General features: G+C 49.8%; 12 protein-coding genes across 12 annotated transcripts; 4 read left to right on the top strand and 8 right to left on the bottom strand.

Annotated features, from left to right (window-relative positions):
* Positions 1 to 207: 207 nt before the first annotated feature.
* Positions 208 to 396, bottom strand: N7462_007831 (uncharacterized protein; the record flags this gene model as incomplete). Its single annotated transcript, XM_057079549.1, has 1 exon — positions 208 to 396. One exon carries the CDS (start codon positions 394 to 396, stop codon positions 208 to 210), a length of 189 nt encoding a protein of 62 aa, XP_056932219.1.
* A 445-nt stretch (positions 397 to 841) lies between these two features.
* N7462_007832 (uncharacterized protein) lies at positions 842 to 3,170 on the bottom strand (the record flags this gene model as incomplete). Its single annotated transcript, XM_057079550.1, has 12 exons — positions 842 to 1,028; positions 1,088 to 1,266; positions 1,317 to 1,428; positions 1,502 to 1,577; positions 1,638 to 1,862; positions 2,069 to 2,123; positions 2,191 to 2,289; positions 2,347 to 2,477; positions 2,562 to 2,680; positions 2,743 to 2,811; positions 2,866 to 3,098; positions 3,150 to 3,170. 12 exons carry the CDS (start codon positions 3,168 to 3,170, stop codon positions 842 to 844), a joined length of 1,506 nt encoding a protein of 501 aa, XP_056932220.1.
* Positions 3,171 to 4,016: 846 nt separating this feature from the next.
* Positions 4,017 to 4,803, bottom strand: N7462_007833 (DUF846 domain-containing protein; the record flags this gene model as incomplete). Its single annotated transcript, XM_057079551.1, has 4 exons — positions 4,017 to 4,165; positions 4,238 to 4,524; positions 4,605 to 4,650; positions 4,716 to 4,803. 4 exons carry the CDS (start codon positions 4,801 to 4,803, stop codon positions 4,017 to 4,019), a joined length of 570 nt encoding a protein of 189 aa, XP_056932221.1.
* A 757-nt stretch (positions 4,804 to 5,560) lies between these two features.
* Positions 5,561 to 7,927, bottom strand: N7462_007834 (CCCH zinc finger and SMR domain protein; the record flags this gene model as incomplete). Its single annotated transcript, XM_057079552.1, has 3 exons — positions 5,561 to 6,116; positions 6,210 to 6,935; positions 7,005 to 7,927. The coding sequence occupies 3 exons, from the start codon at positions 7,925 to 7,927 to the stop codon at positions 5,561 to 5,563; spliced, it is 2,205 nt and encodes a 734-aa protein (XP_056932222.1).
* Positions 7,928 to 9,328: 1,401 nt separating this feature from the next.
* On the top strand, positions 9,329 to 10,777 carry N7462_007835 (TVP38/TMEM64 family protein; the record flags this gene model as incomplete). Its single annotated transcript, XM_057079553.1, has 3 exons — positions 9,329 to 9,798; positions 9,893 to 10,312; positions 10,429 to 10,777. The coding sequence occupies 3 exons, from the start codon at positions 9,329 to 9,331 to the stop codon at positions 10,775 to 10,777; spliced, it is 1,239 nt and encodes a 412-aa protein (XP_056932223.1).
* Positions 10,778 to 11,622: 845 nt separating this feature from the next.
* aof2 (putative lysine-specific histone demethylase Aof2) lies at positions 11,623 to 14,814 on the top strand (the record flags this gene model as incomplete). Its single annotated transcript, XM_057079554.1, has 1 exon — positions 11,623 to 14,814. The coding sequence occupies one exon, from the start codon at positions 11,623 to 11,625 to the stop codon at positions 14,812 to 14,814; it is 3,192 nt and encodes a 1,063-aa protein (XP_056932224.1).
* Positions 14,815 to 15,575: 761 nt separating this feature from the next.
* On the bottom strand, positions 15,576 to 16,726 carry trr1 (thioredoxin-disulfide reductase TRR1; the record flags this gene model as incomplete). Its single annotated transcript, XM_057079555.1, has 3 exons — positions 15,576 to 15,670; positions 15,733 to 16,632; positions 16,705 to 16,726. 3 exons carry the CDS (start codon positions 16,724 to 16,726, stop codon positions 15,576 to 15,578), a joined length of 1,017 nt encoding a protein of 338 aa, XP_056932225.1.
* A 982-nt stretch (positions 16,727 to 17,708) lies between these two features.
* On the bottom strand, positions 17,709 to 19,879 carry N7462_007838 (amp dependent CoA ligase; the record flags this gene model as incomplete). Its single annotated transcript, XM_057079556.1, has 11 exons — positions 17,709 to 17,876; positions 17,977 to 18,043; positions 18,109 to 18,125; positions 18,194 to 18,314; positions 18,374 to 18,463; positions 18,519 to 18,721; positions 18,784 to 18,992; positions 19,079 to 19,310; positions 19,366 to 19,543; positions 19,595 to 19,647; positions 19,700 to 19,879. 11 exons carry the CDS (start codon positions 19,877 to 19,879, stop codon positions 17,709 to 17,711), a joined length of 1,518 nt encoding a protein of 505 aa, XP_056932226.1.
* Positions 19,880 to 21,557: 1,678 nt separating this feature from the next.
* N7462_007839 (CFEM domain-containing protein) lies at positions 21,558 to 23,081 on the top strand (the record flags this gene model as incomplete). Its single annotated transcript, XM_057079557.1, has 9 exons — positions 21,558 to 21,656; positions 21,709 to 21,844; positions 21,900 to 22,081; positions 22,129 to 22,165; positions 22,219 to 22,286; positions 22,338 to 22,720; positions 22,801 to 22,868; positions 22,931 to 22,955; positions 23,003 to 23,081. 9 exons carry the CDS (start codon positions 21,558 to 21,560, stop codon positions 23,079 to 23,081), a joined length of 1,077 nt encoding a protein of 358 aa, XP_056932227.1.
* Positions 23,082 to 23,498: 417 nt separating this feature from the next.
* N7462_007840 (uncharacterized protein) lies at positions 23,499 to 23,708 on the bottom strand (the record flags this gene model as incomplete). The annotated part of the gene is made up of 1 exon (XM_057079558.1): positions 23,499 to 23,708. The coding sequence occupies one exon, from the start codon at positions 23,706 to 23,708 to the stop codon at positions 23,499 to 23,501; it is 210 nt and encodes a 69-aa protein (XP_056932228.1).
* Positions 23,709 to 24,307: 599 nt separating this feature from the next.
* On the top strand, positions 24,308 to 24,976 carry N7462_007841 (pyridoxine/pyridoxamine 5'-phosphate oxidase; the record flags this gene model as incomplete). The annotated part of the gene is made up of 1 exon (XM_057079559.1): positions 24,308 to 24,976. One exon carries the CDS (start codon positions 24,308 to 24,310, stop codon positions 24,974 to 24,976), a length of 669 nt encoding a protein of 222 aa, XP_056932229.1.
* A 472-nt stretch (positions 24,977 to 25,448) lies between these two features.
* N7462_007842 (fungal specific transcription factor domain-containing protein) lies at positions 25,449 to 27,053 on the bottom strand (the record flags this gene model as incomplete). The annotated part of the gene is made up of 1 exon (XM_057079560.1): positions 25,449 to 27,053. One exon carries the CDS (start codon positions 27,051 to 27,053, stop codon positions 25,449 to 25,451), a length of 1,605 nt encoding a protein of 534 aa, XP_056932230.1.
* Positions 27,054 to 27,356: the final 303 nt, after the last annotated feature.

Consider the following 27,356-nt stretch of genomic DNA (forward strand, 5'->3'; position numbering starts at 1 on the left):
GATCAGACCGTCAAGCAGGCTCGTGTGGGATGAGATCATTGCGCTCAATTCGACGCTGGGAATCCCTGCCCTCATAGTCAAGAGAACCGGTCGAACGCGCACACCGAAAGGTTAATCAATCTGCCGGCGTATCGAGATCCCAATGCGGCTGGATCGGCAGCGCCGAGAGGGCCCAGGGTCTGGCAAGGCCGAGTCTAGGGATACCGGTCAGGAACTGAAGGCTGGTGAGTCGGGGAGGTGCGCATTGTCTTCCCTGGTTGTGAGGGCCCGAAAGGTCTGTGCAGGACGCGGTTCATCCGGCACAATGCCGTCATCACTTGATGCCTCTAGCCCATGCACGAATGCAACCGGCCCCGTCTGCTGCTCATCTGCTTGGTATTCTGACACTAAGGGCATCGTGGCCGAGAATATGGATCTATGTTTCGACTTGGCGTAACTCTCAGTAGCCAATTAATGGATAGCGTGAAAGGTGCGATGCCAGAAATGTGAAACTCGATTGGATGGAGATTAAGGGATAAGAAATATGGCCATCAGATCAAGTCTCCTCGTCATCTGGAGCGCGCAGCATTTTCAATTCCAGCAAGCAAGAATATCCGTAGTAAGAAAAAAAGTAGGCTAGAGAGAGCCAATCTGCTCACGAGATGAATCTTGCCGAACCGATCCCGCACTGCTGTATACCACCCATCGGGCACCATCCATCTGCAGGGCACTTGTTAAGCATCCCGAACACGGTCAACGTCCGACCACCCTCAAGTTACGCAGAGCCGAGAAGAAAATTTCGGTACAATTCCCCCTCCTTACCCAGATCAAAGCTCACCCCAGTGACTTTGGGGATGGGTGTTCACCAGTCCACATTTGCCAGTCGATCCCGCAGAGACTGGACTTTGAGTGTGTACGCGATATCATCCTCTCCCCCAGCACCGTATTCATCCCCTTTTTCCTCCACCATGCTCGGCTCTTTGGCAGGCATTGATTGAGCGCTCTCCCAGGGGTCATCCTCGGTGACTATAGCAGTAGTCGATCGAGGACTGCGTTCACCGTCGGGCTTCCAGCGACCCTCGGGGCCACGAGTGTCAAGGCCACTGACACTTTCGACTTCATTTTCCTCGGGCTGGGGGCATCGGCGAACAGTGTGACCCACTGTAGGATTATTAGCTCATCTTCGATATCAGCTCCTATATACCAATAACGTACTCTCTCCACATCTGTTGCATTTGACCCTGGACCAGTCCTTCGGCAGAGGACAATCTCGTGCACCATGTCCAGCTGAAAACAGTAACAATGTTATCATTTATTTGATATATAATGTCGAAAACCAGTCCCTTGGTCTTGGGAATAATACGGTGCTTACTCTGATCGCAGTTACGGCAAGTCATGGTGGACGGATCACGCGGCATGTCACAGTCGCGAGCAATATGATCTTCAGATCTGCAATTTTCCGGTAGTTAGCCACAACGCCATTCATCTGCTCATACAGTCCTTGATGGTTTAAAGCACTCACCCACAGTTACGGCAGGTTCGAGGGCCTCGATCAGGACGCTCAGATGCTTGAGGGCAGTCCTTGGCAAAGTGGCCGGCTTGCATATAGTTAGTGTGACATTTTTCCATAAGGCAGGGGCATGGAGTTTGAATCATACTTTCATTGCATCGACGACACTCAACATTAGCTGCGTCGCGTGGCTTTGGGCACTCCTTGGCGTCATGGTCCTCAGAACCGCAGTTGCGACATCCATACTTGCTTCGACGTTGTTCCTTGCAGTCACGAACACGGTGGCCAAGACCGCCACAGTTGGTACACTTGATTTCAATCTTCTCTGTTTCGGTCTTTTCTTGCTTACATCCACGCGCACTGTGCCCCATTTCTAATTGAAGGTAAGTATCTCATCATGCTAGCAGGGATCCAGTGTCCACTTTACCGCCACAGTTTCGGCACTTGATAATACCGCGGTCGTATGGGAGTCCTGCGTTTCCTAGTCGTTCAAGGTTGTCCTCGGCATCACGAGGCCACCGGTCGTCAAGGTTGGCACGCATAGGTTTGTCAGAAAAAAGACCCCCACAAAGAATTCACGGTCCAGTCGACCCTGCAGGTCAATCAAACTCATGATGTCTTCGGGCTCCTTTTCCTGTAGGTAGATAAATCACTCGAGTTAGTTCTCTAATTCTATAAATTCAAAAATAGTTGTGACCTACTAGACCAATGAGGAAGATTTTGAATTTGTCTTTACGCATTTTCTTCTCAATATCGGCATAAGTCGCATCTGGGACGGCCTTGGAGTACACCTGCAAAGACTATTGACACTACTCTTAGTATAATTTTCTAAATCGAGGTATATGATTGTATCTTACCGTTCGGAACTCGACAAGGTCTTTCTCCTCGCTGGCAGCCTTCATCATTGCCCAAGCTTCATCAGGCAGTCGGTCAGCAACGTGGTTGAGGTCGAATTTGCGGTTGGCCTTGCAGTCCCGTGCGATGTGACCTATTAATTCACAAAGTCAGCATTGCCTTTCCTTATAGTCTATCAGGTTGCAGATGGTAGGAGGATCTAGACCTTCGCCTTTACAATTCTTGCAAATGTCCGGAGGCCTCTCTGGACAGGCCGACGCAGGGTGACCCTCCTGCGAGCAGATACGGCAAATTCCTTTGAAGACACGAGGCTTGGTGCAGTCCGCTTTTGAATGCCTGTAACAAGATGTTAAACTTCATCTTCGTGGTGTCAATTATATTCGCAAATTGTAACGTACCCTTCTTCACCACAATTGAAGCATGCTCCCATGGTCTTTCGGGGATTAGGGCAATCAACCTTTGAATGTCTATCATGTTCCAGGGTTCAGTTCGGAGTATATTAGTTATTCACGATAACTCACCCTTCTTCACCGCAGTTAAAGCATGCCCCCATGCCTTTGCGAGGATTGGGGCATTCGGCCTTATTATGCCTGTTGCACTCTGAAGTCAGTGTTGACCGTTCTGTGATTCTCTTCGGTTCATGAATATATGGGTTCAAGGGAACTTGCCCCTCTTCACCGCAGTTGAAGCAACCGCCCCCGGAACTGGAACTCGGGCAATTTCGAGCAAAGTGCCCCGGGTCACCGCAGCTTTTCTTCCATCAGTCGTCGGCAAAAGATGTTTCAAGTACACATATGAGACTTACATGCGGCAGGAAACAGCACATTTAGGCTCAGACTCTCGAGGAGAGAAGGGATCGGGACTGTCATTTTCTTGCTTAGAGCCTATTGAACATTAGATAAAGTAACGTCAATCGTCTTCCTAGGTCACGGATCATGAAAGAGAGAGAGACGTTCCTTGAGACTTTTTCATCCAACGATTGCTACCATCTTCCTCAAAGCCTGGACGTTTTTCGCTCTCCCACTCGATGTTCCCCTCCGAGGATCTTGCCCACACAGAGGACATCATGCGTTGGATGGTCAACCTTTAGGTACCACGGTTAGTCGTCGTGCCAAAATCACATGTAATAAGTTTTTCAGGGCGCAGGCGACGCAGGATTCCGCTGTGAGCAGGGGTGAATCAGTGGAGAAGCAAAATAGATGGCGTAAATAATTGATCGAAGATGGCAAAAAGATGTCATCTCTCAACCTCATCTTTTGTGATCAGGGTGTCAATGGATAGGCAGATACTCACCAGGTGCTTGACAATTTTCCTCGTCTGATAGCTTGAAGCTGTTGGATGGGAAGGGAAGGAGTTGTGGAAGGGAGAAACCAAGATGGTGAAGGTGGAAAAGAAAACAAGAGAGGACATGAGGTCAACAAGAAGGGAGGTGAGATGAGGTGTCAGTGGTTTCTCAAATAGGAAAAACTTCACACCCTCATGTTTGAGCTCTTCACCTGTAATTATCAACAAACTACCCTCAGGAAGGCATACTGCGCGTTACGAATCATGCAATGTAAATATAATTGACTTATAGAAACACAGTAGAGACAAATACACATCACGAGAGCCAAGCCACCACATCATCTTAGCCAGCCCATATTGGGAATACCATAGTGCATTATTGCCTCAATTACCGGAAGAACCTGCCCAGCAGGCCACCTGCAAGATTGTTCACAATTCCGCCACCAAGGGCCCGGTTGGCGAATGTGGTTGCCTGGCTGAACTTGTCACATCGAGAGAAAGCAACAGTGTTTGTAATTGTGAGAATAAGCGCAATAGCTGCATACAATAAGTAAGTCTTCAAGTCTCATCAAGCAGGCTTCCCGCGATGCGGGCATAGGTAGCACTCACCAACCAGACTGAGCCAGATGACGCTGACCAGTCGCACAATAGCTAGAATAGCCAGTCCCACCCACAAAGCGGGTGCCAGATACAGGCTCAGCCAGAAGAAGCGCTTGTCGGTGGCAGCGATGGTGCGAACATTGGGGTCAGAGGATTCGAAGACCCAGTGTGAGTCGCCGGAAGCAGTATTGACTTCGTTCCACCACCGTAGGCCCACAAGACGCCGCCCAGCAATGTTCTTAAGATAATAAAAGTCCGCAGAGAGAAGAAGAAGGGTCAGGATGAACACAAGGATACTAGGCACGCGTGTTAGCGGGGTGAAGCTCAAAGCGCCATAAAGAATACATCTTTCTGATGGGGAGGATCTCTTTCTTACAAGTTGTCAATGAAAAGGAGCCCGAAGAGATACATCAGCAAAGCACCTTTATATCAGATATGTCAGACCGGAGATCTCTCAACAATGAATATAAGGCGAGAGTTCACAAACCAATGCGGATTCCCAAGAAGACAAGTAGCGTGATCGGATGGGCGCTAAGGCGCCAGTTCAGGTCACCTTGCTGTTGTGGTTGATCCATGATTGACAAGAAAGAACCAATGGCTCTGATATCTGAAGAAGCCCAGTTGACCAGCAAAGTCCCAGCTATCCTGGTTTAGCTGAGAACTGATGTGGTTCCGAATGTTGCCTGTGTCCACGTTAACAACGCGGCCCTTGAGGCGGTCGGGGATGGCAGAATAGTGGAGTCCCTTGGCCCGCAATGGCTCAAAAGTATGGAAATGAGAGGCGTAATGATAACAAGAAGCTCCACTTTTAATCAGGTACAAGAAAAGCAAATTCAGCATAGTCGACCAAAGAGGGTCTAAGTAATCTAGTGAGGCTACACTATGGTGTACATGTCTATTAAAGAATAGAACGATTCTAAATATCGAGCTTTAGATGTCTTGGTATATGCGTCAGTAAATATTCCCTGAGATCTATATGTAGGTATATTGCTCTTCTGGCTTGCCCGTTGTTTCCGTCATCTGTCTACAAGGAAACTAAAGGTAAGCAAGGATTCTGGATTCTCGTGTATCTGAATTATAGACCAAGGTTTATTATTATTAATATTCGAGGTCAATGGAATTTGGAACACCTTCTAGGGTCAAAGACTGTAAATACAGCTCGCCTTTATAAGAAAAGACCTCAGAATAATCTGAAACCCCCTTTAATGACAGGTCTGGAGTAAGACTTCTGGCGCAAATTGATAATCAGAAAGTAAAATATCAGTATTTCGGGTATTGAAAGAGGCTCTTCATAGAATGCAAATGGCTGGGTATCATGCCACATCAAGTCATTTATGCCGTGGTCAAATCCTCGCGCTTAAGCAGCTGGATCTTACCCATCGTCAAGTTCGGTTGTCCTCCATCTGCCACAGAAACCTCGCTTTCCACCAAGCTTCTGGCAATAGACTTGTCATAGCTAGTAGGGTCGATGCCCAGAATGCCTCCAACATAACCCCCTCGCTCGCCGGGCACACTGAACTCCCGAAACAGATATCGCCATTCATTTAGCCACGCCTTTACGGCTTTGCCGATTTTATCTTTCCCATTCTTGGAGTGGTGGCCGGTGCCTGTGATAGCATAGAGAACCCGGATGCCCTCTCGAGCATGCTTTAGGAGGATTCCCTCTAGATATTCAATTGCTTCTTCGGGGTGGAGGCCGTGTAGATCAACGTAAAGTTCTTCGGATGACTCGTCCAGGCCTGCCTGGACGAGATGTTGATTGCGTTCTTCATAAAGTTGGCGTGCGGCTTCTCGGTGGCAGCGGCGCATGGCATCATTCTCCGCCTGTCCGCGAAGAGAAAGAGCTTTTGCAGCTCGGGCATCGCTTCGGTTCCATGCTTGGGCAGCACTAAATCAAGAATATTAGCGAAGTGATCCTGAATATTTGTTTCTCGCCATCTCATGGGACTGAGTTTCGTAAGAATTGAGTAGAATCACCAACCTTTGCAAGAACTTGTTGCGCACAGTCCCGTGACGAATTGCTTCTGTGCGATATTTGATGTACTGCTGGTTTGCGCGAGCGCCAGTCTCAAGCCAAGGGATGTTTTGTGGAGCTGGAATTGCCAAAGCCGCCGCGCTATTTTCCCGACCCTTGGTGTCCTTGGTGCTTTTGGTTGCAGTCTTGCCCCGAGGGAGGGCAGGCGACGGCGACATGCGAACGACATCAGCCAGAGATGATGGAATGTTCTCCTTGACAGCGTCACGGCCGTGGACGCCTCGTTTCCCATGGTGTTTCTTGCCAGCAGTCTTTGCGCTGACGGCAGCAAGTGTTGGGAACGCATCGGGGTCATCTACAGACAGCGCAGCCGGGTTCAGCTCTCGGTTCTGGTGGCGGCTAGTTGGACGTGAATTTGGACGTCCGAGGTGTGTCAAACTGCCATTGCGTCTGTCCATGGTTGGAAGAAGCCCAGGAGGAGTCTGTTTCCCCTGGGGACCGGGATGAAGACCACGGTACCGGCCTCCATGCTGGTTGATCCACTGGTCTACCATTCCTCCCGATGACAGGGGAGGAAATGCCTCCGAACCACTCTCAACTTGGAACGGAGAGCCGGGGGCAGGCGATGCTGCTCTGCTACTTCCGGAGACACTGAGATTCGATATTAGGGCCGATGGATCGTGTGAAAACGGACAACCATCACCTGCCAGGCAGTTGCCCATAACCCAGTACCTGACCCCAATCTGTTAGTACCACGCCCTATAACATCGAGAGGGAGAAACCTCCTGCGGGCCCACTTACTTGCAAACATGACTCGTTAAATCATGACTAAATCGACAGTCTGCACGAAGACATTGCCCAGTAGATAGCCAATACTTGCAAACCACAGGACTGCGCCCATTCCCCAAGGGTGTCACAGGACGGACCTGTTCCATCGCCATGGATTTACCCACCAGCACCCGATTATCCTCCGCTTGCTTTAATATCGCATCTGCATCTGAATCCTGAGAGAGAGCAGCGATGGTGGCTCCCAGGTCATAGCTATTGGCTTCCAGCGCTGCTTCAATCTCATCATTCGATCGTTTGTCGCCCAAAACGGTGCGCAGGATATCATGCGGGCTCATGTCCGGCACAAACTCCGCTGCTGTCGCACTCAGCCCTGCAGGGCCGATGGAGGACGTGGTGCTGTTCGCATCATCGCCGACCAGCCAGTCAACGTTGGTATCGCCGCCCAGATCGCCGTAGAAATCAGAAATCTGGCTGGTTTGATCGGAGAATTCATATGCATTTAAATTTGGGGAATGTGGAATCGGCTGGGCCAGGGCCAGACGGGGGGATGGCCGTGGAGAGGTAAACGGGGACGCGGTGGAGGAAAGCGGAGGTCGTACGAATGCCCCGCGCGAGTTCTGCACCCATGAGGAACCCCCGGGACTGCTTCCGAGGGTTTGTTGAGGCGATAGCGGTGTTGAAGCGCGTGCCACCTGCCACGGAGCAGGGGAGGACCGACGAATGACGGTATGTCGAGCTGGAGGAGGGGAGGAGTCGGGCAGTGTTCGATTGCGATGCCGCCACAGGATGTCCAGGACCGCGTTCTCCAGCGATGAGCCGGACAATGAGGAGTTTGCGCGCAAGAAATCCTCGACTTTCTCGACCTGCTCCTCTTCATCCAGCGCCTGGTCCTGGAGGATCTCCAGACATTTCTCAAGCAGTTCTTCGGAGACCATGGTGGGATGTATGCGAATAGTTGTTGAATGTGCTCACGGGGGGGGGGGGGGGGGGGGGGGGGAAGGGAGTAAGATCGGATCGTGAGCGTCAATAGTCAATCGGAGTCGGCGAGTCAATCCGAGAGGGTGGGTATGCGGAAAGTATGAGAGACAATCACAATGAGCGATATAGATCGGGCGTCAGAGGCCGCGATCCATGCCTCCTGATAAGCAAGATGTGTCGGAGGGGTGAATAGGCAGCTGTCAGGCTGGTAAAAGGGGTGCGAGTCACTATTCAAGAAGACCACGTGTCGCGCAAAGGACAGCGATTACATCGCAGCGCAAAGCAACAAGAAGTTCAAATAGCGGTGCGAGTCAAATTGGTGGGATGAAAACAAAGGAGGGGGCGGAGAAAGGAGGACGAGTGGAATCCATGGGATGGGCTACGGCGGCCTGAGGATTCCGGACTTTAGTTTGGTGGACGGAGAACAGGCCGTTCGGGCGGTTCTCCCTCCTCCGTTCCTTGTGCCTTAGCGCCATGTACCACTCCATGTACCCGGTCCCCTCTTCTATTGGGGGTCGGGCCTCACTTGTCTGACTGTCAGTCATAGTTCAGTATGATGATCCTAGGACTCTTGACAATCCTGTCGATGATTTGTTGTGTTTTCAGAGCGTTCAATGGTGGTTATAGTTTCACGTCCCTGAGCCCTAAAATGCCTCCGACCGCTGCTTCCAGGCTCCGTTCTTCTTTCCAGATATCACCAGCAATTGAACGCCCAACAGGAAAAATTCAATTTGCAAGATGAATGGGAATCATAAAATGAAACCCTAGGGCTAGTTGCTTCTCCTTCCGGTGACCTTGATTTATGAAAAGGGGGCAAATGCACTTTATTGCTATGAGGAAACCAGTGCGACCGAGCATCACCAAACCACATAGTTTTTCAACCGGAATATAGGGCAAACGCTCTCGTGCCTATCACCTCCATTACGCCTCCGCAATCACCCAAAGCATGGTTGATACTTTTTTAAAGCTTCTATAAAGTTTCCACCGGGCGCACAGGGGTCCAGCCATACAATCAGGGTCCCATGTAGATCGAAACCAGCATCAACACCGCTCCGAAACCTCCGACGGATCCGCTTTTGAGGGGGGGCAAATACCAAATGGCCGAGACATCTGCCTTGGCTTTTCTTTTGGACTCCGCCCCCATGTGAGATTGGGAAGACCCGTTTACCAGGGTCGCACCACGTTGTCCGCTCACCTTTCGTCATTTCTTCGTCGCAATTCACCTCTGTCACGGACCCTGAAGCATCCCCGACCCATTGCGTTCTGGTTCCCGCCTCCGCAACCCGCCGATCGTCGTTTCCAAGCTTCCCCCAGATCCGATCTGATCCCTGTTGCCCAACACCGCGCTCTCGCCCACCATGCCTGCGGACTACGAGTCCACAGCGCGGGCACTGGCGCTCTCGACGTCGCCGTCGGAGCCCGATCCACCATCGCCGGGCAGCGAGAACCAACTGCCCTGGAGTCGGTCGGGCTGCCGGGACTCCTCGACGCGCTGGTCGGATGAACAGGCAAGCGGGTTCCGCGAACGCACGGTGAAGCGCACCAAAGAACTATACAGCAAGGTCCGGGAACGATGGGAAGGGATGACATTATGGCAGAAAATCGGCTTCTATGCCGCATCACTGTTGGTAGGGGCATTGGGCATTGGCTTCATGGTTTTGACGGGCAAGATATTCATCTGGTTGGGCCCAGTCGCTGAAAGATGGGAGCGCTCCCCGTTGGCCGCATTTGTCCTGTGGCTCTGTGTCTTTTTTGTCTCATTCCCGCCGTTGGTGGGGTGGTCGACTTTTGGCACGGTGGCAGGCTTCATATTTGGATGGTGGAAGGGGTAAGTGGACTCCATTCCGAATCGACTACAAGCATCGCGTTCTTGGAGAATAAGATGGAGAAATGCGCCTGAGCTGACCCTCGATCTTTCATAGATGGATTCTCTATACCACTGCGACCGTCCTCGGATCGACCGCCTCGTTCTATGTTTCACGTACCGTACTATCCAAATTTGTGAAGCGCCTGATGGAACACGACAAGCGGTTTGCGGCGCTATCACTGACATTGAAGTATGATGGTCTGAAGCTTCTATGCATGATCCGTCTGTGTCCCTTACCTTACTCCATCTGCAATGGCGCCGTGTCTACCTTTCCTACGGTGCAACCCTTGATGTATGGATTAGCCACGGCCATTATCTGCCCGAAGTTGCTAGTCCCGGCCTTTATCGGCAGTCGTATTCGTCTTCTTTCCGAGAAGGGCGAACAGATGAGTGCCGGCTCCAAGGCCGTGAACATCATTAGTATTATTGTGACAATTGGTGTGGGAGCTTTCACTGGTTACTATATTTACAACAGGTTCGTTCTCTGAAACCACCCCCTCCCCCAAGTCTCGCAATTTCTTCTATGTCACATTTGTGGGCGTATATATCTCGATTCAAGTTGCTGATCTAGTCCTGTTCCCATTTCCACAGGACTTTGGCTCGTGCGAAAGAACTTGAAGCCAAAGAGCGCGCTGAAATTCGAGAATCCCTCGAGGGCGACCATGCCGCCCACCGGCCCCACGGCAGGTTCTCTGATGATGATGATGCCAACGAAGCGGCCCGAATACTTGCTCGCGATGAAGAAGAGCGCATTGGATTTGATGACGATCAAGTCGATCTTGATCTAGCGGACGAGAGTGACAGCGACCCTTCAGGTCATTGGAAGAAAACCAACCGCCGGTCCTACCATGATGATTTCACGGATAATGACTCGGATGACTTCCCGGGTGATGCGGATGAGGCCTATGGGCTCCACAGCCACATCGCACGGCCGACCTGAAGGAAACCTTGGAAAGGAGCTTTTCGAGCGGTTCTCGGTCGAGTGGGATGAATAGATAATGATACTTACCTATGGAAGGGGGTTTCGGTTGTTGCAATACTGGTTATTTTCGTGCAAATACAATTCTTTGGTGCTCTCTTGTCGAATCTAGCTGGATTGCCGTAATCCTATGCATGGGAATTACGAATGGCTCCCGGCTCGCTGGCTCGTTTGTAGTTGTTTCGAGGTGCTATACTTGCGATACTTGCGATACTATAAAAACGTCTCGCGGGCCATGTCGTAGTCGAGTGCCATAGGCGGACTGAGAAATACGCCCCGCACCGAGGAATCAAGGCACAACGGGACCAACGGCGACTTGCTTCTTGAACTTCCCCTTCGCTCATGAACCAACGGACTCCCAATTGTATCTCGATTGATGCCGGTCCGTTTGCAGATCGCCATGAGTTTGTGGGGGAGACGCAAATGTATGTGGTGGTCCCCTTGTCCCCCGATGGCCCCGGTTACTCCAGCGCCACATCTACACTTCCCGGCAGAAAAGAAAACTCAGATATGAACCACTCCATATACATTGCATCTAACCATGATGCAGAGTATTTGATTCCGTCAATCCTTTGAGTACTCCGGTAATGCTATTTGAAACGATGCAAATCTTCCCTGCAGTAAACATGGGTCGGACTCTTGCCGTTCGATAATCGTGGCTGATGATTTGATACAACACTGGGAGAACCTAAAGCTTCATCGAAAAGAGCTATCGCAGAGAACTAGATGGGGAGGCTCTCTGTTTTTCCTCGCCTTTGGAATTTCAGATTGACAATCTCATTTCGAGGCCTTTACTTCCCTTGACCATGCATGCCACGCCGTCTATGAAACTTCCCACCCTTGCTGGATTCCCTCCCAGCGAACTTCCATTCCCCAATCCGCTTATATCAAATCCTACTGTCACTACTTTTTCACCTGCTGATGAACAAGAAAATATGGCTTCCGCTCAATCCGATGAGTCGGAGCCCCCTTTGAAGAAAGTCCGAACTTCGACTCCTCCTACTCAAGATGCCTTTCAACCGTTCCCCACCATGGCCGTGCAAGATTCTCACAAACCTGGCGTTCGTCCATTCAATTCACAGATCACGGTTTCAAATGATATTCAGGCCCTTCAGGGGCTTCAGAGGGAGCCATACCTGGGAGGGAGCATCAGCACCTCCAACGACTCGGTTACATCTACCTCTTTCACTTCCTTCGAGGCAGGAAAGTCATCAACTCCACCGACTACTCCTGCACAGTCCTTACCTATGTCGTCTTCATCTACAGGTGTGAGTGTGTTGGAGAGCAAAAAGATTGATTTATCTAAATGCCGGCCTCGTTCATCCATTCCACCCAAGTTGAAGCCTGCCGTGTATGGCCAGCAGTGTGTAGCTGCTGCATGGTCATCGCGTCTCAACCCATATGCTCTACACGAAAAAGAACAAGAAGCTTTACAAGATCATCTTTGTCATTTGCATGTTACTCTGTACTTGAACATCCGAAACGGCATTTTACGTCTTTGGACGCGCAACCCCATGGTCGGTGTCACTAGAGAAGAAGCTCTCGGGTGTGCCAAGGACTATCGCTGGATGAATCTGGCTTCTTTCGCTTTTGACTGGCTTGCGCGCAGCGGATACATCAATTTCGGCTGTGTTGAGGTCCCCATGCCGTTTGTGCCTCCACGACGAGGTCGCCGGAAGGAAGGACCTGTGATCTTGGTTGTAGGAGCCGGTGTTGGAGGCCTGGGCTGTGCGCGGCAGCTTGAAGGGCTCTTTCGCCACTACCGCGATTCGGATACTGCCCCACGAGTCATCGTTATTGAGGGCCGTCAAAGAATTGGTGGACGAGTTTATTCGCACCCATTGCAGAGTCTCAAATCTCGGATGTTACCCAAGGGCCTCGTTCCGAAGGTGGAGATGGGTGCGCAGATCATTGTTGGATTTGATTATGGGAATCCTCTGGACGCCATTGTTCGCGGCCAATTGGCCCTTCATTACCACTTCCTTCGCGATATTTCTACTATTTATGACGTCGACGGTTCCCCTGTCCACGAATTGCAAGATGCAATGGCTAACAAACTTCACAATGATGTTCTGGAGCGAACTGGACTTTATCGCCATCAGAAAACTGTCAAGACGACCGCCGAGGGTGACCAAGACCGGATCGACAATGGAAAAGAATCAACGTCAGATGATGGCCTCACAGTTCGACAATGGGAAGATGCACGTGCAGCAGGCACAACTGATCTCCTGGTTCCTACAAAGCGAGTTCGTCGCCGGCACGGAGTAGGGCATAAAACGGCGGACATTAAACCGACCAACAACACAGTAATGGAACTTGAGGGTCCTTCAAAAGAATATCCTGCAGCTTTGGCTGCTCAGGCAATGGGATGGAAGCTGAACCCTGGTTTTTCAGCACATGACACACTTGATTTGGACCCGATCGTCAGCGCCTCTAAGGCACAAACCCTAGGTGCCGTGATGGACGAAGGAATTAAGCAGTATGAAGCCATGCTGCCTCTGACACCGAAGGATATGCGACTATTGAACTGGCACCTTGCGAATCTTGAGTACGCCAACGCCTCCAATATCGATAAGCTAAGTCTGTCGGGATGGGATATGGATTATGGAAACGAATTTGATGGAGAACATTCATCAGTGATTGGAGGCTACCAGCAGTTGCCCTACGGGTTGTATTCGCTACCCACCAAGCTGGATGTCCGGACCAATAAAATCGTACACAATATTACTTACGACGCGACGGGATCTGAGAACAAGAAAGCGGTTGTACAATGCGCAGATGGAGATACATTCACGGCGGACCATGTGGTATTCACTGGCTCTCTCGGCACACTGAAACATCAGACCATTCAGTTTTCTCCTCCTCTTCCAGACTGGAAGCAGGGTGCCATTGAGCGACTAGGCTTTGGCGTAATGAACAAAGTTGTCCTGGTATTCGATGCGCCATTCTGGGACACCGAACGTGATATGTTCGGCCTCCTTCGCGAGCCTACCTCATTCGAGAGCATGGACCAGAAAGACTACGCCACCAACCGTGGCAGATTCTACCTATTTTGGAACTGCATCAAGACGACGGGCCTGCCAACTCTCGTCGCTCTCATGGCAGGCGACGCTGCACACCAGACAGAGATCATGCCAGACGCGGAAATCATCGCTGAAGTCCTTTCGCAACTCCGTAACGTTTTCAAACATGCCGCCGTTCCTGATCCCCTCGAGACAATCGTCACTCGCTGGGCCTCGGACCCGTTCACCCGTGGCAGCTACTCTTACGTCGCGGCAGGCGCACTGCCCGAAGACTACGATCTTATGGCACGAAAGGTGGGCAACCTGCATTTTGCAGGCGAAGCAACTTGCGGAACCCATCCTGCCACCGTCCACGGTGCCTACCTGTCCGGTCTCCGAGCCGCCTCGGAGATCATCGAGGATGTCATCGGCCCGATCGAGATCCCGGTGCCCCTCGTACCGGAGAAGCCAAGCACCAGCTTGACCGCAACTCCCGCCAGCACGAGCAGTAGTGCGCCGAAGCGCGCAGCGCCGACCTCATCTTCACGAGACCCCAATATTGGCGAGAAGCAGCGCCGCGCCACCTACGACCAGGCCATGTGGGCGGCGATCTACGCCGAGCTCGGCCCAACCCCTACCTGCCCGCCTAAGGTGGGGCGTAACCCGTTCCTGTTATACCAGAAGGACTTCTGGAATACGTGCAAGGAGCAGTGTGACAACGCTCGAAGGGTTGCGACGAATAATCCGAACGCTAAGGCCTCCCGTGACGATGTGCGCGCCGCCCTCGGCCTCATGTGGCGCAATGCCGCCCAGGCTGAGAAGCAGCCGTACATCGATAGAGTCGACAACACTCGCCAGCAGCATGAGGTGGCGTTCGGCGCATTCCAGATAGCGGCGAACGAGTGGAATCGGCGGTCGTTTGAGGTGAAGGACCGGTGGTGCGCGGAGAACCCCTACGAGGGGTGGAAGACGCCGGAGGAGGCGTCTACGGCCTGAATGGTCGCTTATGTGTTTTATAGCGTGGAGGTGTCCTTAGATGCCCATCATGCAAACTAGAAGGATGAAACGCAGGTGAGCGTTTCATTTGACACATCTCTATGCATTTTATCATCACCATATTTTCAGGTAGATGTAGAGACCTACTTTCCATCGTCTGTGGTTATGGATCCTTCTCCAAGGGTTCAACTTCGGACTCGCACCAAAACGGTCGGCTGTTCCTTAGATATCGAACCTGGTTTACAACCCATGAGTCTAGGAATGGCTTCCATCATCCACCATACCGATGGACTATTCATAGAACTTGTCTGTGAGAGCAATTCGAAAAAGAAAAAGAAGTGGAGCGAACTAAGTGACAACCTAGTGTATTGTCTATTAAACCCAAGATGATACAAAAGGCCAGACCCGTAAGGACCAGGCTGGTATGAGAATGTCATCTATTTCTATCTCTATCGGCAATGATCAATCTCAAGCAACCGAACGCGGTCGACTGACCAGAAGGAGCAACGAACCAGGTGATCCCAGACAAAAAAGAAAAAAAAGGAAATGAATAGGTAATAGGTAAGGAAATCCGTCAACCATGAGAGGAAAGGAGAATATGCACGGGGAATTGAGATGGAAATTGGGTCGCAGGACAGACAGGTCTAGAAATGGACATGTTTAAGAGCAAATCCAAACAATACACGCCGAAAGGGATCAAAATCGTTAAGGGAGAGGAAGATAGCGAGGCAGGGGGAGATATGGATGAGGGGATAGGGTGTTTACAGCTGAGCATTGGACTTTGCCTCGCCGTTGGTCTCGGCGGGTCCCTCAGCAATGAACTTCTCAGCATCCAGGGCAGCCATGCAGCCAGAGCCTATAGTGTCGGTCAGTAAGATAAAGTTATAAGAAAAATGCAGGAAAAGTATGGAAACATACCGGCGCTGGTAATAGCCTGGCGATAGCGCTTGTCCTGAACATCACCGCAGGCGAAGACACCCTCAACGCTAGTGTAGCTGGTGCCAGGCTTCGTGATGATATAGCCATCCTCATCAAGGTTGACCTGTCCCTTAACAAGAGCATTGGCAGGATCGTGGCCAACAGCGTAGAACAGACCGTTGGCATCAACAATCTCCTCCTCGCCGCTGATAGTGTTCTTGACACGGAGGTGGGTCATCAGGCCATTAGGCTTGTTCTCGCCAATGACCTCAGTGGCGACGGTGTTGAAGCGAACATTGCACTTGGGGTGAGCAAGCAGGCGATCGGCCATAACCTTGGAAGCACGCAGAACATCACGGCGAACAAGAACGGTGACATTGCTACCGTACTTGGCCAGGAACATGGCCTCTTCGGCGGCAGAGTCACCACCACCAATCACGTACAGAGGCTTGTTGCGGAAAATGGGCACAGCACCATCACAGACAGCGCAGGCGCTGATTCCATTTTGCCAGTACTTTTCCTCGCCGGGCAGGTCCAGGCGGCGGGCGTTGGCACCGGTGGCGATGATAACGGCATCGGCGGTGCGAGCAGGCGCGCTACCCTCGGCGTCGTTCCACTCAGTCCACATCTTGAAGGGCCGCTGAGACAGGTCCAGCTTCGAGATGGTCTCGGTGATGATCTCGGTGCCGAAACGCTCAGACTGTTTGCGCATGTTCTCCATCAGCTCGGCGCCACCCACGCCGCCGGGGAAACCGGGGAAGTTCTCGACATCGGTAGTAGTAGTAAGCTGGCCACCGGCAGCAGTGCCATTGGCGAGCATGCCCTCGTACAAGACGGGCTGGAGTTCAGCACGCGAGAGGTAGATGGCGGCAGTGTGGGCGCCGGGGCCGGAGCCGATAACTGAGAAGAAATTCCTGTTAGTACATGCTTCGGGCTCCGCATACAGGCCGCAATCTTCGTGGGTTCACATACTAACAACTTTGGAGTGCACCATTCTGGCGGTGTTTGTGCAATTGACGCGCGAGGGCGTCGATAGGGGCTGTGAGAGGACCGAAGCGGATGGGGGGCTTGTTGATGAAGAGTTGAGGCTGCGGCGGCAGTGAATCCGAGGGATCGGAGAGCGGACGGTAAACGGCGAAACGTGGAGGAAAACAGCTTGAAGGTATTTCGAGGAAGAAGGAGATTAAAAGAAGGGAACCGCTTTTTGGTTTTTAATCGGAGGGGTGGGCTGGTGGGGTCTGGATGATGAGATCAGAACTGTTTCTGCGTCCTTCCGCAAAACCAAAACCCATCAAATTAATCATTTGCCCGCGTCGAGGCCCCTCGCTTTCTAAGCACCCCTCACGTGACAGGGCCTCGCCCAAGCTGACGTAAGGCAGTCCGCGCATCACCTCACGATTTCACGGGTGTTTCCGCCTCCGAACGCTGGCATCGAGGCATGCTAGCGCCTTGATAAGAGTGGTAGTAGGATAAACATGCTAAGCAGGCGAGCTTGGGCGGGATGCTGGCCCTTGCGTGCGGGCGAAGGATGCCTTGTCGACGTGGTGACATATCAGTCTCGGGATCGGCTCGGCCGATTGGCTCCAGTGCCCATGTTGCCCGCGGGTTAGGGCTCGGCAAGTCTGGATGGAGTATACGCAGTATACGTATACACCCAGGCCGAGATGATTCTTAGTGGGATAGCTAGAGCCATCCTCATGGTCTCAATCTCTTTATTAAGCACAGCGACTGGATCGCCGATCTAGCATCGCCTATCTGTAAGATGCGTGCTCACCCCCACTCCTCTAGCCCACGGTCTCTTTCGTAAATCCTGAAGTTCGAGGTCTCTGATTACCAATTTTCGCGGACGGTCATAACGACAGATCCAGCAATCTCATTGTTGGAGTCTTTTCTATTTCTAATCTCGAAATATAGAATACACTAGATCACGGTTGATGACAGGCTACGTAATAGTGCCCAACCCCTCCCTCAAACACCTAAAGCTTCGCCTCCCGCAGCTCATTCAACTTTGCAGGCAAAAGCCTCCTCAGAATCTTACCAGTCGGTGTTTTGGGCAGACTCTGCAGATGGAAGACACCTCCTCTGAGCTTTTTGTAGCCTGCCAGCTGGTTGTCCATCCAAGCCCTGATCGCATCGAGGACATTCTGTTTTTCAGAACCCGATAGCTCCGCCGTCGCCGGTGAGAGACTTACATAGGCGAGGGGGAACCTCGGTCGCTTGGCTATCGTCATAGACCGCACATACTGCGGCGTCAATCACATCTGGATGACGCAGGAGCATATCCTCAAGCTCGGAGGGGGCAATTTGGAACCTGAAGAGGTGCGGAAGCGGTTAGCATGGCTTTCGGACAGTTGGGAGGGGAGATCTTCAACCCACCCCTTGTACTTGATCATCTAATTTGCAACAATTAGTTAAATGCCATGTAAACCCTATTTCAAGCTGTGAGAGAAGCCAATCATACCTCCTTGAGACGATCAGTAACCCAGAAGTTCTGGTTTTCGTCCATCTTCAGAATATCTCCTGTTCTGATCCACCCCTCTGAAAAGGTCTTTTGCGTTGCTTCACTGTCACCGACATAGCCCCTGCACTAACGGTCAATAATCTGGATGGGACGGTTTGAACAGGTAAGGCTTATTCGTACATCATGTTTATTGGGCCACGGATCCATAGTTCGCCCTCTTTGCCCAGAGAAACGTCCTTATTTGTTTTCGGGTCGACTAGGCGGGCCTCACTTTCCTGATGTTAGCAATTGAAAATCATATTTAGAAGCGGTCAATGGCACATACACCCCTGCGAAGAGCTTTCCAACGCATCCGAAAGCATGCTCCTCTTCATCTATCTGATGTATAACTCCTCCAGTACACTCAGTGAGTCCATATCCTTTTGTTCTAATATTAGCAAAATACCCTTGCTTTGGAGGTAGATGGTGTTCACCTTGGCAGATGCTGGTATGTGGAAGTCGCTTCTTGAGTAGAAGCTGCACTGCTTTCTGGGGGAAATATTAGCATCATGTTACGCAAATGGCAAGAACAGGGCTGTCAGTGAAAGTACCTTCAATGGGGCGGCTGAAATGACAATTCTCTCCAAAGAAGCCAGATCATACTTCTGAGCAACGGGTGATGTGGCGAGTAGAAGCGCCACTGGAGGAACAATATGCAGGTCTGTAACCTTCATTTCGCTCGACTTTTGACAGAACGTTTCCAAGTCAAAAGCTGGAAGCGCGGTGTACTGGGCTCCAGCCCACATTCCAGAGACCACCGCTATAGTTAGGCCGTATATATGGCAATCTGATGTTAAGACACGTTAGGGGGTTAATTTAGCCTACTTCACAAGGAGAGTAACCTACAAGGAGCAAAAAAGACCTCACGGACATTTGAGTTAACCCTGGTTGGCATGGAGACACGCATTGTTATGGTGTTCGTGATTAGGTTGTAATGAGAGAGTTGGACACCTTTCATCTTTCCAGTTGTTCCAGAGGAAAAGCAAATGGTGCTAGGAACATCTTTAGAGCTTCGACCCTGAAGGTCATAGGGCTTGATGCTCTCTGTAGGTCGTCTACCGATAATATCGTCCGGGAACTATAGGATCATGAGCGCTCAAATAAGCACATTTCCGAGAAAGAGTGCTACAGACCTGTGGCAGATTCTCCTTCTTGCAACGAACAGTCAAAATCTTGGTGTTCGTCATTGGCAGGGAAGCCAAAGCATCCTGGACTGTGCCAAGCTTCTCTTCAATAGTAGCAACATGCGTTGGCTTGGTGATCTTGAGAATATGCGAGATATCATCGCGAGTTGCCGCCGTATTCAAAGGTCTACAGGGATGATCAGCGGCTTTTCCCGACTCTCCAGAGTGCTGTACTCACGCGAAAATGGCACCTGCCCACCACGTCGCATGTGCGAGGAGAACAAAAGCATTCTTTATTTTAATTAGACTAGAAATCAGGGGCATTGTGAAGTAAGCCACTTACGGAGTTGTTGACCAATGCTAGTAATGTATCTCCTGGCTGAAGACCCAACTTTTTCTGCAAGCCCCATGCAGCACGGCCGGCTTGATCGCGGAGAGAGCCATACGTGATGGTGTCTTCGGAAAAGGTCTCAGTATGGACGATCTTGGATGCCTGAACCTCGTCTGGATTGTACTGTGTCATGAACTGTGAGACGGACAAGTCTGTCACATCATGAATTGGAATTACTGGTGACCTGTAAACAGCCATAGCGTGGAAAGTTAGAATGGCTAAGGGGATTTTTTGGCCGTTGCTGAACAGAACAGTGGTAAAGGTTGGATGAGATCTAATGAACTCATTTAAGTAGCCAAGAGCCCCTAAAAAGATCCATGCCAAGCGGCTTCTCAAATGGCCTTCGCTTTGCCGATAAGACTTCGTGGTCATGACTCTGTATGTACGATACACTCAGGTTACATGGAAGACCCCTGCTACTGTAACTGGACCCACCGTCCGTATTGTTCGTGCTGTTATTAGAGTCCCCTATTAGAATTGTATCGTGATGGACTGGCCTCCGTATCCATCGAATTTCAATCCAATTGAGAACATATAGCTAAGACATAAGAACTTTGACCTATTATATAGTGCCATTCCACTGCACAGTCGAACACCATCTAAAGCGGCCTGGGCCATCTTCGATTAGCCACCCGAATCATGCAGTAGCAATGACGGAGTATTCAGAGCAATAGTAGGAGGGAATGGCGAGTATCAAATATTTTGGGGGGGGGGGGGGGGGTTCGACAGGGAGAATACAATACACGTGGGCTTGAAGGGAGTCGAAACCCATGGCCCAACAGTGTGGTAGTCTACGTATGAGCTACGGAGTAGATGCATAATAGCAAGAAGCTAGTAACCATATCGTTATTGCAAGTCAAACATGCAGGCATTGTGACAGGGGCAAACCCCTGACAAGGTTATGATTGTCGTTGGCGTGGGTCCAAGGAAACCTGTCCAAACAAGGTTTCTTTATCAGAAGTAGAGGTCGGATGAGAGGTTCTATAGGATTATATGAATCGTAAGGAATCGCTTTGTTGTGCGAGTGACCCGTTCTTTTAATTTTCGGGTTCAATCCTAAAGAATATCAAAATTACATTACCGGCCCCCTACTGTAGCCCGAGTCGACTAGTAGAAACTAGAAAGTGTGGTGTGATTTGCAGGGGGTGAAGGACCCACGCAGTACGGAGTAGAAAATCTGGATGGACGGAAGGATCGTCTTGCTTTGCTCTATCGCTTCACGATTTTAATGAGAGTGCAGACAGTGGATGTACAAAGGGCACTTGGAACTGGCTATGTAAATCATTCGCTTGTCAAGTTTGATGATATGGAAGAACAGAAATTGGGCCCCGATAGGGAGGCGGCACGGGACGATAGGCTAACGGCTTACCACCACATTCAAGGCGGGCCCGGGATACTGGGGGGCCGAATGTGACAACTAAAGATACGCTACCACATCCCACCAATAACACGTTCTTAATTTGGCGCCATACGTATTTTCTGTTTGAACGTTCTTTGCCACCGGTAGCGACCTTCGGGCTATGGGAGCTAATAATATTAACAAATCCTTCGCTGAACTTTATCCGCAAAGCGACGTTTTGGGGGTTTAATTCCTTTTTACAGCGCAAATCCAATGAAGAAGAAGATCTTTTCTTCAAAAATTATGGACCTATCACATGAAGATACTGTCATTACATAGCTTGATTCTTAAGCCCCGTGGATCCCACGGGACAGTATCTAGGAACCCTTTTCCTTCAAACTTCATGAAACAGTTTGTGCGTTGTTCGGTTGAATCGATTCCCAGCATCGTTTCTTCACAGCCGCAGGCAGGATGCGATTGTTTCGAGTTGGAGCAACATTCTTAACCTGTGCTATCTCCCTGTTTGCTGAGTTGACATGTGCTGAGACACAGTCTCTCCCATCATGCGCTGTAAGATTCCGGATCGTCTCTCGGTGCCATATAATCCTGATGACATTTTCAGCTACTATGCCTTGAAGACCTCCTTCCCAATTCGGCCTGCGCCTCCACAAACCAAACATGTATCTGTACAAATGTTGAACTTAATGATGAGTTAACTAGCTGCGTTTCCGCAAACTGCACCATCAAAGAGAGCCTCAGTGCGTGAGAATCTCCTATATCAATTTGCATTTTGAATTCTAACTGATTTCATAGCTGCGGTTAATGTCACTGATACAACATGTGGAGTCCCAATTAGAGACCATACGTCCCTGAGTATCATAATACCAGCAGTTGGCCTATGCGTTGTGCTGTTTGTTGGTTTGAGGATATACACCCGCCTTGTGGTTATGAAACTGGAGATCGGATTGGATGATATAATGACTATCCTTCTCGGAGTAAGTTAAAACATCTTTTATTAAAAGATTGTTACTAAGTTTCTCAGTGTTGCATGGTGCCGGTTAACTCTGGCTCAATCCTGCGTAAGTGGCATCAATTCGTCTCTCTGCGAGACACCCATTAACAATCGCTTCAGTTGGAAAGGCCGGCCTAGGAAAGGATATGTGGACCCTAGAGTTCAGCCAAATCACTCGAATTCTCTATGTAAGAATGCCTAGCATCTACCCATGACTACAATCTAACCCCCATGGATAGCTTTTCTACATCCAAGAGCTCCTCTATATCACTTGCGTTTGTCTCACAAAAATCTGCTTCCTTCTCTTCTACCTCCGCATTTTTCCCTCCGATCGGATGCGCCGGGTCATCAAGGTTTCCGGCGTGGTGACAGCTTGCTACTACATAGCATACTTATTCGCCTTTGCGTTTCAATGCTCGCCCGTTAGCTACAACTGGAATGGCTGGGATGGTGAACATGAAGGAAGCTGCGTGGCGACTAATCCTTTGGTGGTTTCTGCCGCCATAGTGAACATCATCCTAGACGCCTGGGTTATTACTATGCCAATCCCTAAGGTACTGAAGCTCCAGGCTTCAATTACTACAAAGCTTCAGGTCGTACTCATGTTTTCTGTGGGCTTTTTGTGAGCTTGCCCCTTTTCCTCTTTTTTGTGGTTCGAGAATTCTAAAGACGCTGGGAACTAATCTTTTGTTGTTTTTATAGAATCACGGGTGTCAGCATCTATCGCACTATAATGCTCAAAATCTTCGCCACTAGCACGAATCCAACATGTATGTCCGCTCTTCATTTATTTTTCTATTTTCCAGATAACTAATAGTGACACTCGCGATAGGGGATAATGCCGCAGGCGGCTATTGGTCCGTGGTTGAAGTAGATGTTGGAGTTTTTTGCCTATGCATGCCAGCCATGCGGTCCCTGCTCAGTCGCCTCTTCCCAACGATATTTGGTTCAACAAAAGGGACCAGCAGTATGGGGCAGTCTAGCAGTCAGAAGAAAATTCGGAGTGCTGATATCGGCCCGAACACAAGTTTTGTGCAATTGATTGAGATGGATAACACTGATCATTTGAAAAGTCATCCAGATTCATAGCCTGTTATCTTTTGGCTTGAGGGGAATAAGGCGTCCTGTATCTTCTTTCTTAACATTATGTGCTAAAAATCCGCTATTTCTTTCATGGACTGGTTCCCTATATTCACTTGCACTTCATATACCATTTGAGGAAATCGGTAAATTATTTTATCTTGGTCCAAACAAAATATGATGCACACGATTTGAGCTATGTTCACTCTACCCGGTAATTTAATATTATAATTTTCACGTAAAGTTTAATTGGAGAATATCATACGTAGTGCCGGTTGGCTGCTGAGACTAAATTTGTCATCTTTGAGTCTATTGTGAATTTACATTGTCAATCGTCCGTTCCCGGTAGGGACATTAATGCCAATGACAAAACTGGTCTCATCACTGGCCGTGTAGACTGCAGCATGTGCGATCACATTCACGTCACCCATTCTACGCAGAAGAACCGTCTTTGCAAATCTTTCGCGTTCTGCTGGAGTGTGCGGAACACCAGCTTCCGATGGGGCGCTTCCATCTGGGTGTCTAGCCATAGCGAAATCTGAGGATATTTGCCCGTTCTGTTCACCGATTTATTGGCACACCGAAGCTCAATTATTACACAAACCAATGTTGAGACCTCACAAATCGTACCTCATTTCAACCCTTTTTCTGGGGTGGGCTTAATGGGTGAGTCATTGTAAGATACTGTACCGATCCAATACTTCTATGTTGCAGCTTCATAATTATAAATTTTGAAGGACAATCTTACTATTGTAATCTGTAATATATGAAACAAAATGATTCATAGTTAATCTTGTATCTAATTTATATCGATCCAATCTAATCCTATGCTAGCAGCTTCTTCCGAGGTCGGGGGGATGCCAGTCACATCGAAGACCAGCAAAGCATAAGGCGCTTGAACAAGTGCCGAAACCGGTATCCAGGTACCTGAGGTCATGGGTATGGAATTAAAAAACATTGAAATACCTGGCATATCCGCATCTTCTCGAACATCTTTCTGTACATCACACCATAAGCTGAATATCTTTATCTTACCGAATTCCAGTGAGTCTCCTTCTATTTACTTCTGACTCGGGGTCTAAACATCTATGGACTAATTAAATATTAATAATAAGGCTTCACTCCAAAGATGACTGACGATAATTCATTCAGAGTGAAGTTACGCAGCACTAAAGTGTTAGAGGGTCCATTTCCAGAAGTCAACTTTGAGACTTTCCCCGGAAACCCACACGATGCGTTTAAGCTGTGGTTCGATGAAGCGCTTGAAGCTGGAGTCAGAGAGCCCCACGCCATGACTGTTTCAACGGTTGACGATCAGGGCTGGCCAGATGCCCGCGTTCTTATTCTGAAGAATGTCGATGCTCGCGGCTGGCATTTTGCGATAAAAGCTGACAGCCCTAAAGGAAAACAGCTTGCAGCAAATAGCCATGCTGCGCTGACTTTCTATTGGCCCCAACTTGCTCGACAAGTGCGTTTACGTGGGAAAGCTATTGAACTTCCTGAAGCGGAGTGTGTTCAGGACTACAACAGCCGCCCCCTTGCATCAAAGATCAGCGCAATGGCCTCAAGACAGAGCGAAATCCTTTTGAATCAGGAGACTTTGAGACAAAGTGTTGTGGAGACTGAGGCTCACTTTTCAAAAGATCCGTCTCTGGGTGCGAAAAAGTGGAAAGTATATGCTGTTACCCCTGAGGCTGTCGAGTTCTGGCAAGGAGATGCTAGTCGGCTTCATAAAAGACTCCAATATGTCTATGATGCGACCGATAATAAGTGGCAGAAACATGGCCTTTGGCCGTGAGATCCTGTGAAATTTTCGAATATTCTTATACCAGTTAGGACAGGAATTTGCGTCATAATTGATAATTCTCAATGGTAGTACTACAGATGAAATTCAGAAACAATATGAAAAATCCAAATGGAAACAGTCGAAGCTCTCTCATATCCCCACAGTGATGGTTCTCACATTAATGCAATCCTTAGTTCCAGATATTGAGCCCTCTCGTCCGATGCCACTTTCTTTGATCTCTTCAAAAATATGCTCGCATGCGCTGACAAGACCGGTTCTAGCTCGTTCCATGCCATCGGAGAAGGAATTTTCGCATGAGGAGGAGTGCTGGCGGTCGGAGTAAACGTCGTAAAGAAATAGCGTCGGGTTTTCCTCCAATGCCAGGGGTTCGGCTATAGTTGAACGTATAGCAATGAGAATGGGTAAATCCCAGAGCGCCCAAAAAATAATCAAATTGAGCTTAATTCAATATACACTAGTATCTCTAAATCTGACCCAAGGAACCAATGTCAAACTCAGGTATCGGGTCATCAAAGGGAACCTGCTGATCCATGAACCCGTATAAAAGATCATCAGAGAAGGATTCATCCCACTCATTGACCAAAAATTGTGGGTCATTCCAAGAGTTCATCCCCGCTACCACTCCATCACAATTAAACTCGTTCTCTCGATTACTTTCGGTGATGCACGATGTTTCTTCTCCTGAGATAATACCAATAGGCTCAGCTTCTGGCTCCAGACGTACGCCGCGCGCTTCCATCAATTTGCGAATGATGCAGACCGTCCTCGAAACCGCCGGATTGGGAACCGCAAGCTCCTCGAGCCATCGAACACTGCGCTCCAGAATGCTTTTGTTTTCACTGGCAATTTCATTGGTAGTTGCCCCGTTATTTCGCACATGAATAGTACACGCTACATAAAGGCCGTAGCTGATGAGATATGGCGCTCCTCTCAGGGTATACAGGCAACGGTACGAGGAGACAATCAGAGTGATCCTCTCCGCAGCTTCTGAGCAGCGCTTCCAAGACACAGCGGGAGGCGAAGCAGATCTCAAGTGGCCGTCTGCAACCAGCGGACGATGGAGAAGAATGATTAATGCATTGTGGATAATGTGTAAACATAGGACGTTAGGGGCATGTCGGAATGTAGGCGACGCATCACGCTCTGGGCCGAGTCGCAGCCCCTCAGGCAGATTTATCTCCCACTGTCGAAGGAGGTCGTCGATACTGCGGAGACTGGACTGGGCACTTAAAACCGTAGCTCCAACCACATAAAACTCATCGATGATACGGGTCATGATTTTGGAAAGAAGGCACAACCGTTGAAAGCATGACACAGAGTATGTCGGAAACCGCATAGTATCCCCTGCTGATTCCGCCTTTTGGTCGTCGTACGGGGTCCAAAGCTCGTGCTCCTCCATGATATCATTCAGCTCCAGCGAGACATGTGCATCCCGCAGCTTAATGGCAAATGGTCTGCCCAGGTACAGGCTCTGGAGCTTATCGCACACAAAAGCACCCCAGAATATGCGCTTACGAACTTCAGATTCAATGATGTCGTTTTCTGCGCCTTTGCGGTCAATGTGAAGCCCGAGGTCGTAGACCATCCGCAACGCATACCCGGTAAGGAGCCAACCCTTTGTGGTCACTCCTCGAGCTACGAATGTCGATCCAAGTAGTAGCAGGCCCACAATGGTGGGGAGGCTTGGATGCAAAAGGAGGTTTTCGGTGCTCATAATCTCTTCGCAGCGGCGGAAAAAGCGAGGGCCGGACTCACGGACTTCAGGTCTTGTTGAGAATTTGCTGGCACATGCGAAGATGCTGTTCAAGAGGAATTTTGATCCAAATTCACCGTTTTCTAGGATCCCTCTAGTTATCTCGGGTCGATAAGTTAAAAGAAAAGTGTGATGCTGTCGATTCCAGTGGAGATCGAGAAGATGGTTTGCGAGGTCGATCGGCACGCCGTCTAGATCGGCAAGGGAAGCCATTCGATACTCAGATTGCCGGGTCAGGGCTGCGTTTGCGACCAAGGTATTTTGAATGTTCGCTTTCTTGGTGTTCTGAGGCGCCGTAGGTGAGTCTGTGATCATTTGCCATGCCGAAGATGGACCAAAGCTGTTGAGGTTCCCCGACTCGTCAACGGAGAAATAGGGCGACGTGTCGAGGATCGGCGGGTCAGGAACGACTTGAACAAACTCAGATGTATCTTCCTTGATTGGATACCTGTTTTGAGCATGAGGGGAGGTGCAACTAGACGTTGGAGGACTGAGTGCAGCACATGGTTCCTGGTTCTGACCTGGCCCGCTGGCCGAATGAAGCGCTATCCATAGGTCATCGGCAGTGGCAGCATTTTTCAATTGCCGGATCAGAGCAAGAAGCTTTCTATTCTCGTT

This window comes from Penicillium macrosclerotiorum (assembly GCF_028827735.1).
Source record: "Penicillium macrosclerotiorum strain IBT 26536 chromosome Unknown utg000007l_segment0_segment0, whole genome shotgun sequence".
Classification (NCBI taxonomy): Eukaryota; Fungi; Ascomycota; class Eurotiomycetes; order Eurotiales; family Aspergillaceae; genus Penicillium; species Penicillium macrosclerotiorum.